This window comes from Cydia pomonella, chromosome 8 (genome assembly GCF_033807575.1).
Source record: "Cydia pomonella isolate Wapato2018A chromosome 8, ilCydPomo1, whole genome shotgun sequence".
Taxonomy (NCBI): domain Eukaryota; kingdom Metazoa; phylum Arthropoda; class Insecta; order Lepidoptera; family Tortricidae; genus Cydia; species Cydia pomonella.
The window spans coordinates 13,727,936-13,738,554 of NC_084710.1; the positions used below are offsets into that span (position 1 = coordinate 13,727,936).

The following is a 10,619-nucleotide window of genomic DNA, read 5'->3' on the forward strand; positions in this document are numbered from 1 at the left end:
CCCCTGTAACTTCTAAAATAACGGTATGAAAAATCTAAAAAATATATATGATATACATTACCATGCAAACTTCCACCGAAAATTGGTTTGAACGAGATCTAGTAAGAAGTTTTTTTTAATGCGTCATAAAATTATTAAAAAAAATTTTTTTTTTCATCAAACCCTAAATCGCGAAAGTATAAAAATCAGTGTTTTTAAAAGCAAAGGCTGAGCTTTCCATAAGGCTGAACGCGCGGAGCGTTCGATCGGCGCTTACGGATAGGCCAAAGGTCGAGCTGGAAGAAAGCCAGCCTTGAATTTGACCAATGGCTAGGTGTGAATGGCTGGACGTCCGGAGCGTCCGATCGCGGCGCGTTATCATACAATACAACCAATGGCGAAGTGTGAGCAAGGCAGAAGGCCCTGCTGCGAGAGAGGACTTGGATTTGGATCCATGGCCAAGTGAAAGTGAGGCAGTTTGCATAAAGTAGAAGGCCTAGCGTCGCATAAGACTTAATGCCGAACTGCAAAAGAGTGGCTTGAAATTGAACCTATGTAATCACGGTTCTCCTACTGCTCGGCCTTTGGCTTTACTCGAAAGCGCAACTTGATAAGATATTTTTGGTTTTCGGCCTTCGCGGGGCCTTTTGTAACACTTTGACAATTAGATCGCAGGATCACGGCTCTGCAGAAACTCGGCCTGGCCGACACATCTGGCGTGCAAGAGAGCAAAATTCGCTACAAAATCGGTAATCTACGTCGAGAAAATCGGTTGGCCACAAGCCCGACGGTAAGATTTTTTGGCCATGAGCTTTGAGGGCCTCCGCGTAAGTTTGGAGATGTGCTTACGTGTCCTCACTCTCTTACGACCCTTCGTTATTAGATTGGAACACACGTATCAAAAAGTTTCGTGTACATAAGTACTACACTACGACTGCGATGCTGATGCAGCCTGTGCGTTTTTTTCCCTACGATTTTGGTGCCCCCCCTAGACGTGGTGCCCTAAGCAAGTGCTTATTTTGCTTAATGGTTAATCCGGCACTGGTCGACATATATTTTACCGCAAAGCAGCGGCCAGTGTGAGTTGGAACCTTTGTGGTTCCTAAAGGATTCAGATAAACTTCATATAAACGCCTAGTAAAAATGAACAAGCAAAAATACAATTTCCAAGACATATGGTTCTCCACATATGGTTCTCCCCATATGGTCGCAGTTCTACCTAACACTCCTCCTCGCTTCGCTCGTCGTCGTACCTAACGGCGACCAGCTTTAAAGTTGAATAGGTAGATTGTTGTATAATTTAATAGTTTGATTGACACCAAGTATATTTATCATAGAACACTATGTCACCATTCGTTAAAATTTAGTACTATATTTTAATTATTATACGAAATGTATGTTATAACAAGTAAAATTATTCCTAAGGATTGTTATGAAGAATGTTTTTATGATGATAGAGCATTCTGTCATTAAATTAGTATGACTAACAACTTTATATGTTTTGTTTTTATACATAATGTTTATTATGAGTTTCAATAGTAGTTAAATGAAATTATGCTAAAAGTTTGTATTAAAATTGAACGGCACCCAATAAATATAGGTATGGCTCCGCCGCGGAGCCCGCCGTTTAGAAGAATTGAGAAAAACTAAATTGACATAATTATCGAACCTCCTCATAAAATTTCACGGAAATCGGTTATTATTGCGTTTATTGGGATGCGTGCGCATATGGCAGGTTTACTACCCATAACTCATGGTAGTTAAAAAATTCAATTTCCGATATATTATTAAAACTAATGCATCGTGATAGATGCCTGGTGCTTTAGTGCATATTGTTTAATGTCACAGAGACACCTAGGACGACATGCCGATAAATAGCCACCTTAATACCGATTTAATTCTGCTCAATGAAGAAAATACAGAGGCTCATAACTTAGCTGTCACCGCTGCTAAGGTAGCCCTCAACAACTTCGAATGGAGATACATAACTATGGTTCTCCATAACTCCTCAATTCTTCTCGGATTACGCGCGTTCATGCAGGTTTACCAGAAAAGTGTGATCGTGGGCAATCGATTCCTCGATTTCGAAGAATCCACTAGAGAGATCATACAGTTTGTGGTTTTTGGATCAGACTTGAATAACATAATGTATGTACTGGATTGGATGCGCAATAAGCAATTTGACAACACCGGCAAATTTATTGTCATTTGCAAGAACTGCGACGAGCGTGAAGCGATGGACATATTCTGGAATCACAAGATAACAAATGTGGTTTTTATCAATGATGGTTCCGGAGCTAGCAATTTAATTGGCTTTACATATTCTGTTTATGATAACGAAAAATGTGAAATTAGTTTACCTCACCCACTTCAGGAAACCTGCATACAAAATTCTTGCACGAAAGTATTTCATATGAAACTTACAAATTTTCACAGGTGTCCAATCATTGTATCTACAATAGTTCAGGTCCCACTTATGTCCCTGGAGTTGGGAATCCCGCGAGGCGCTGACGGCGACCTCTTGCGTCTCATCGCAAAATCTATAAACGCCACTCTAAAGGTCATGACTCCACATTGGGGCTCCGGTTTTGGGCAGTTAAACAAAAATGGCTATTGGTCAGGATCCTTGGCAGATGTTTATTATGACCTTGCTAATTTCTCTATGACATCCTCATGTATAACGCTGACTAGACGCAGAGATTTTCATATGTCCACAAACTACTATTCTATCAATATTGTTTGGGTTACTCATCCTTCAATGGCGCTGCCAGCTTGGCAAAAACTTCTGCGACCGTTTCAAATAATAGCGAGGATATCTCTAGTTGTTACATTTTTATTCGTCATAATGGCAGCTGTGTTCCTCAAAAGCAAATACTGGACTAAAATTTCCAAAAGAATAATCACGTCGGCGCAACCTCATAAATGCTTTTTATTCAATGCATGGGCAATTTTCATGGGTATGCCCAGGACGATAATGCCTTCAAAACCGGCATTTTCGACCATATTTTTGCTTTGGGTATATTATTGTTTTATGATACGAACGTTCTATCAGACTTCACTTATACGCGCCATGAAAAATAACTATAACTCTCCCGAATTCGAAAATCTTGAAGATATTTTAAGTTCAGGTTATCCATTTGGTGGTGTGCCATCGCTCAAGGAGTTTTTCAATGATGTTCCTGAAGTATATTACAACTGGAAACCCATAAACAGCACCGACATTTTTAAAACTATGGTCAGTCTATCTAAAGGAATGAAGTACGTACTGGCAGTGAAAAAGGTTACTGCTAAAAATTTTCTTACAAAACATTATGGAAATTTACATATTGTGCCTGAGACCATTGTGACGAGTCCCACTGTTTTATTTTTTAAGAAATTCTCTCCAATGGTGGAGTCCGTCAATCGAGTTCTTGAGCGCTTAACCGAAGGTGGTTTCACTGATAAGTTCTATAAAGATCATGCCAATATACAAACAATGAAGAAAATAGAAAGTTCAGCAGCAATCAACGTTGGACACTACGCGGGATGTTACGTAGTATTGGCCGCTGGATGGATTGTATCGGTAATAGTTTTCCTTTGTGAGATTTCTTACAAATGTAGTAAACAATAAATAACTGTCAATGTTTTATTTATTTAAGTACACGAGCCTAAACAATCAAAAATATGTTTTGATTCGTATTTTTTAATAGTCTTTGTTTAGACTACATCGACTCCTTTAGGCCTCTACATCAATCTCATATTTAATAGGCTTTTATTGTCGCACAGTTACAAAGGTGCCTCGTAATCCTACGGCAAATAAATGACTTAACTAGTGAAAACGGCTTTTAACCGAATAATTAAGGAAAACTAAATTTAGGGAAAACAGGTGTTAACATACATCGGGTTTTACGGTACCGCGTACAAGCTACTCAAGGGTTAATAAATTGAGAAAACAGGAATGAAGAAGGACAACATATAAGATATTATAAGCCCAAGAAGTGATATTTATAGTTCAATTATTTACCTTTTTAAATAAAGCCAGTAGATATTAAACAGGTGTCTTTTAGGAGCTGAGTTTTGATACTGTACGATAACCGTACTACGGGAACCACAGGAATCGTAAATAATCACCACACTTTATATTTAAAGTACTTGATAATTTATTCAGCAACACTTAGAAGCTATTTTTATCAGCGACCAGTAAGTAATCAATTCATTTCAATTGAACAAAGACAACCAATGTTGCCAACAAGATAATACATTTCTATATTGATCTTTATTTTACATTAACGACATTAACCTTTGCTTGTAAATACTTCTAAGCTATTTATATACATTAAGTTTAATATTTAATTAGATTAAAATACATATCCAACTAAACTTGTATAATTATAATCTATGAACATTAGAAGCAGTTAATCACTAAACTCAAATGATTTCAATTATACCCTCAACTTTCAATCATGAAATACAATGTTTACATTGTTTACCCACCATTCGCTAACATTCGGCCTTTTCTGACACCGTTAGCGTCCTCGCGTGTAGGTATTGTGTTAAAAAAAATATTTATGAATACACAAAAACAATTCATACCATTCGTTATCACATTAATAAATATTAATCTCTCAACATAAATAATCTTAAAGCAATCTTATAAGTGTAAAAATCACAAATATTACACATCATCACATACATTTACTTGATAATTAACATTATGCACTTTAAATCAACCAGTTTATACTGCACTTGCTTTCATTACAACACACCAACACACTTACCTTTCGATGCCACTCAGGGCCAACAACGCCACCAGGGCTAGTAACGCCATCAGGGCTAGTAACGCCACCAAGGGCTAGTAACGCCACCAGGGCTAGTAACGCCACCAAGGGCTAGTAACGCCACCAGGGCTAGTATCGCCACCAAGGGCTAGTAACGCCACCAGGGCTAGTATCGCCACCAAGGGCTAGTAACGCCACCAGGGCTAGTAACGCCACTGAGGGCTAGTAACGCCACTGAGGGCTAGTAACGCCACCAGGGCTAGTATCGCCACCAAGGGCTAAATTTAATTAAATACACATTTACATTACAGTATAACCATCCATTAACACAATAATATTTAATTAGTATATATACGTATGTGTTATACAATCATTACTCTAAATGATAATCAATTCAAATAATGTACTTTACACTTTAATACTTTCTGTGTCAGAATCACTCTCCATGGGATCATTTTCAAAAACCAACCAAGGATGTATCTTATCTACTGCAAATACTGATTTGTATATCGGTTTTCCTGCCTTTTTAGTAATAGGCGTATCTTCAACCTCATACCTATCGTTACATAAAACTTTGGTAATTTTATAAGGCCCGCTACATTTAGGTTGCAATTTCTTACTTTGACCAGTTGGGTTACCTATTTCCCTTTCAATTCGCACAAGGTCACCTACATTATATTTATGTGGACATTTTCTTTTGCTATCAAATCGCTCCTTTTGTTTCTCTTGTTCTATACGCATCCTTTCATTAGCCTCTGCTCTCATTACATCAGGATTCTCATACTCTTGAGCTTCGGAAACTATCGTATTCATTACCCCATCAGAACTGCCTATGGGGCTTAAGCTAAATAATAGTTGAGATGGCGTTTTATTAGTGGCCTTATTGATAGTATTGTTAAGACCCCATTGGACTTTTGGTACACAAACGTCCCACTCATTATCAGGTTTTCCATGATTCATTGATGTAAGTGCGTCTACAATAGAACGATTGTAGCGTTCAATCTGCCCATTTGAGCGAGGACTAGCAACCGCGTTAAGTATGTGAATAGATCCTTTATCCTTTATATATTTTTTAAAAGAGTTGCTAGTGAAACTAGTCCCCCTATCTGTGATTAAACGCCTCGGTACGGCAAATATGCTGAAATATTCTTCAAAGACATTTATGGTGGTGCTAGTCTTACAATTTTTAACAGGTTTTATATATATGAATTTGGTAAATGCATCAATTATTGCTAGGATGTAAGCATTTCGCCGTTTACTTAGTGGGAATGGACCGCAATGATCTGCGTGTAAGGTGTGAAACGGTCTATCAGGTTTTTGGATAGGGTGCAGCATGCCTTCTTTAGGGCCGCCGGGCACTTTGTTATACGCGCAATGTAAACATGCATTACAGTATTTTTTGACAAATCGGCGCATCTTTTTGAACCAATACACATTGCGAATTCTTTCATAAGTCTTTTCATACCCAAAGTGCCCAACGTCATCATGATGACTTTTAAGTATCTGCCACCTAACTGATTTTGGAACAACCCACAGCAAAGTCACGTCCTCACCCTTTTTAACCATACGATATAGCCTATCATTTTTATACACAAAATTATTTTTAATATCTACCGTTGTGTTAGTTTCGGGGTCTTGTAAAATTTGGACTATTCTTTGTAATTCGGGGTCGGCCTGTTGAATAGTTTGTAGCCACTTATCATCAGCTGTGACATTTGACTCTGTACCAACTATGTGAAAGACGTGACAATCATCATCGCGACATGGTGGATTATCTGCTGCAATAGCATTTCGACTCAGGGCGTCTACATGAGTCATCTTTGTGCCAGCTCGATATTCTATGGCAAAGTCAAACTCTTGCATCGCCATCCACCATCTCGCCACTCTAGGGACTAAGTCTTTCTTAGTCATGGTACTACGAATAGCATGGCAGTCCGTTACTAATTTAAACGAACAACCCAACAAATAAACTCTAAATCGGTTCAGAGCAGTTATGACTGCCAGGGTCTCCAACTCATAGGCGTGAAATTTTTGTTCCTCAGGCGACGTCTGCCTACTATAAAATGCTATGGGTTGGAGTCCCCGACCAGCATCCTGCAACAAAATGGCTCCAAGACCCATCTTGCTCGCATCTGTGTGAACCTCCAAACGTGCATGAGGCTCATACAATGCCAAAACAGGTCTGCTGACCAGTATATCCTTCAATTGATTAAACGCTTCTAATTGTTTGGATTCGAAACGCCAAGGTTCGTTCTTTTTCGTAAGAATGGTAAGAGGTCTAGCTATCACAGAGAAATTGCGAACGAATTTACGGAAGTAACTCGCTAATCCTACAAACTGTCGGACCTCGTGTACGTTTTTAGGAGTGGGAAACTTCTTAACGGCATCGATTTTGAATGAACCCGGCCTAATACCCTCGTTAGAAATTTCATAGCCGAGATATTCTATTTTTTCTTGAAAGAACACGCATTTCTTTAAGTTCAACGTTAGCTTAGCGTTACGCAGCATAATAAATACCCTTTCAAGCTTTTCCAGGCCCTCTTTAACAGATTTTGACGGTACTAAAAGATCATCCATGTACGCAAGAACCAGTTTTTGCCCAACACCATTTACCATCGAGTTTATTGCGCGCTGGAAGACACTTGGAGCGTTTGCCAAACCGAACGGCATTCTATTGAACTCGTAGAGGCCGTCCGGGGTGACAAACGCTGTCAAGTGCTTACTGTCCTCAGCCATCGGTACTTGGTAATATCCGCTAGCTAAATCGAGGCTGGTGAAGAAATTGTTGCCACCAAGACAATCTAATTTATCCTCAATACGTGGCAGTGGATATTTATCTTTCAGTGTTTTACGGTTCAACGCCCGATAATCAACGCATAAACGTTTTTGTCCGTTTTTCTTGCTAACTAATAACACTGGACTTGCATACGATGATGAACTTTCTCTGATAATACCGTTTTTAAGAAGATCTTCTATAATTATTGATAAATGCTCTTTTTCTTTGAGGGACATACGGTAAGGATTATAAACTACAGGATTATCATCCTTTAGTTTAATATTCATCTCCACCAGATCAGTTTTTCCTAATTCGGATAAGTCTAATGCGAAGCAATCGCGGTATTTCGACAAAAGCGTATGAAATGCATCGCGTTCATTTTCATTTAATTGCGTCCCTATTACGACATCTTCTGTTATCAATGCTTGCTCGTTTTCATCTGTGGTTGACAATAACCTAACTGTTGGCTCGTTAATTTCATCATAACTACTTCCTCTAGCTAATACTTGATTTTTATCAAACTTTAGTTCCGCATCGGCCAGATTTGAAACCATAACGAACCCGTGGCTGTCATGAAAACTATACATCCCGGTAAAATGATATAGTCCTTTTGCTGTGAATTGCAAAATGTAGCAGCTACATAAAGGGACCCAGTAAAATTTGTTGTTGTACTCACTTCTATAGGTGAGGTACAACTCGCCGCGATCGTCACGTCAACAGCTGTATTTAAAGTGTATTTTGTGTTAGGTAAAACACATCCTTCCCCAGGAGCTCTATAGAAAGTTAAATGTTTGGAGTTTTTATAACCACGATGTCCGGTAATTCCGTAAAAGTGCGGCCTATCATAATTTCGCTTGGCATGTGATGGTCGGGTACGACAATAAAATCGACTGGACTTTCTACCTCATCTACACTTAGAGTGCCATTCACAGAACCCAAGGGTCGCACGATCCCATTACCAAAACCTCTTAAATTTCCCATATTGTCAGGGCGTTCCCATGATCCAAATATTTGTTTCGCATAACTTTCCCTAATCAAAGTGCGTGCACTTCCAAAATCAATGAAAGCAGGCGTAACTATGCCTTCAAGCTTAACTTGCTTATAGTACTTCTCGCTTCCGGATTCTACTATTTGAACATCGGGTGTTTCAGTGTCATTTGTTTCAATACGTCTTACGTCGTTATTGTCAGATGCTGCAGGCAGTTGCAACAAGCTGCTGTTGTTAGTATTGGTCGATGACCCTAAAGTAGTCTTATTACGACAATCATTAGCCACGTGCCCCACCCTACGGCAAATACTACACTTCTTCATAGGTTTTGTACATTTGGAGCGAATGTGACCGATCTCTCCACAGTTATAGCAAACTATTCTGGTTTAACTGGCTCGTTACTTGTTGCTGTATTCGTGGCGTTTTGAGTAGACCGTGGATCTTTGTTCCAAGGTTTACTGCGTTTTTGTGACATTAAATAACTATCATTCTGAGACAACGTTCGTAAGTATGAGAATAATTGTTCCGGTTCCTCAAAACGGCATGAATTTGCACTCATCCTGACAAACTTGTCATCTATTCCGTGCACTAAACATCCTACGGCTTTACGGCCTGTTATGTCACATTTATTAATCAATATCATTTTTTCGTAATAGTATACGTCTAGTGGTTGCCCGACTTTACAACGCACATTGAGCATTCGTTGCAAAAGATCGCCATAATTTTCGTTTGAGGGAAAAGCTAATTTTAATTTTTCCATCCATTGCGGCCAAGTGTATAAAAGGGATGGCAGTCCTTGATACCAACGCTTTGCCAAACCAGACAGCTTAGGTAGAGCATAATGACACGTCTGAGTATCCGTCCACGAATATATTTGAGCGCACTCGTTGACCTTGTGAATCCAGCACTCGATATTTTGAGCTCCATCGTTAGGGTCAAACTCAGGCACTACGTTAATATGTGCAGTATACGCATGACCCGGCAAAATATTTCCCACTGACATACTGCCTGTACTGGTTTGATTCGCCACAGCAATACTCGCAGACAGATTCCTAGACGGATGATCATTACTGGAATTACCTTTTGAAGGTAACGGCGGTGTAGAACTTTTAGGCCCTAGACTACGATAACCTTCGGGTTTGTTCGTCAGAGCATCCCTTTGTTTACTTTTGCGATGGCGATGTTTTCTTTGTTTCTTATGTCGCCGACGCGGCGGCGAATATGTCGAACTACGTGATGATGACTTAGATATGCTTCGACCAGAAGAATTTGAATAACGCCGCTGATGTTTAGAGCGACGCTTACGTGATCTAGAAGCCCTATCTGATCCCATGGTTAATAATTCTGTCTGTACTTCACAATATGATACCTACGATAAGTCAACTATCAACTAGTAATTACTAAACTTATTAGGAAGTACACAATACATAACATAAATCATCTAATTGCATAAACGGCTATACTAAAACCAATTATTTTGTACAATAATAATTAACCAAACTTGTTTTATTACTAATTAACTACTATTGTTCTCACGTATCTTTACTTGAACTAAGGTGTCTTTGTATAAACTCACGTAACTAATATAATAAACACATATAAATTCCTCTTTGCAACGATTTCATTACGTAACGGCTTCATTATGAACGTTAAAAATTAAACGGTTAATCGACGTCTAAAGTTTAAGTATTTTATGTTTATCACTTCACTATTCTAGGCACCAACAATGATCAAATCATAAAATAAGCACAAATCACCAATTATATAAAATTGTCATCACTGACCTTCACTCGGGGTCAAATACCTCGGTTCCAGGCGACGTAGGTTGCTTTTCCAGGATCGTCACTTCTGATTTGTACGATAACCGTACTACGGGAACCACAGGAATCGTAAATAATCACCACACTTTATATTTAAAGTACTTGATAATTTATTCAGCAACACTTAGAAGCTATTTTTATCAGCGACCAGTAAGTAATCAATTCATTTCAATTGAACAAAGACAACCAATGTTGCCAACAAGATAAAACATTTCTATATTGATCTTTATTTTACATTAACGACATTAACCTTTGCTTGTAAATACTTCTAAGCTATTTATATACATTAAGTTTAATAT

The 10,619-nt window shown here is 38.6% G+C and overlaps 1 protein-coding gene across 1 annotated transcript; it reads left to right on the plus strand.

The window, feature by feature from the left end:
• Positions 1-1,650: 1,650 nt before the first annotated feature.
• On the plus strand, positions 1,651-3,919 carry LOC133520624 (uncharacterized). Its single transcript, XM_061855151.1, has one exon. The coding sequence runs from the start codon at positions 1,844-1,846 to the stop codon at positions 3,587-3,589; it is 1,746 nt and encodes a 581-aa protein (XP_061711135.1). The 5' UTR covers positions 1,651-1,843; the 3' UTR covers positions 3,590-3,919.
• The last annotated feature ends 6,700 nt before the right edge of the window (positions 3,920-10,619 follow it).

What these genes read in the sequence shown, in the direction of transcription:
- LOC133520624 (XM_061855151.1), top strand. Translation starts at nt 1,844, where the DNA reads ATGCCGATAAATAGCCACCTTAATACCGATTTAATTCTGCTCAATGAA.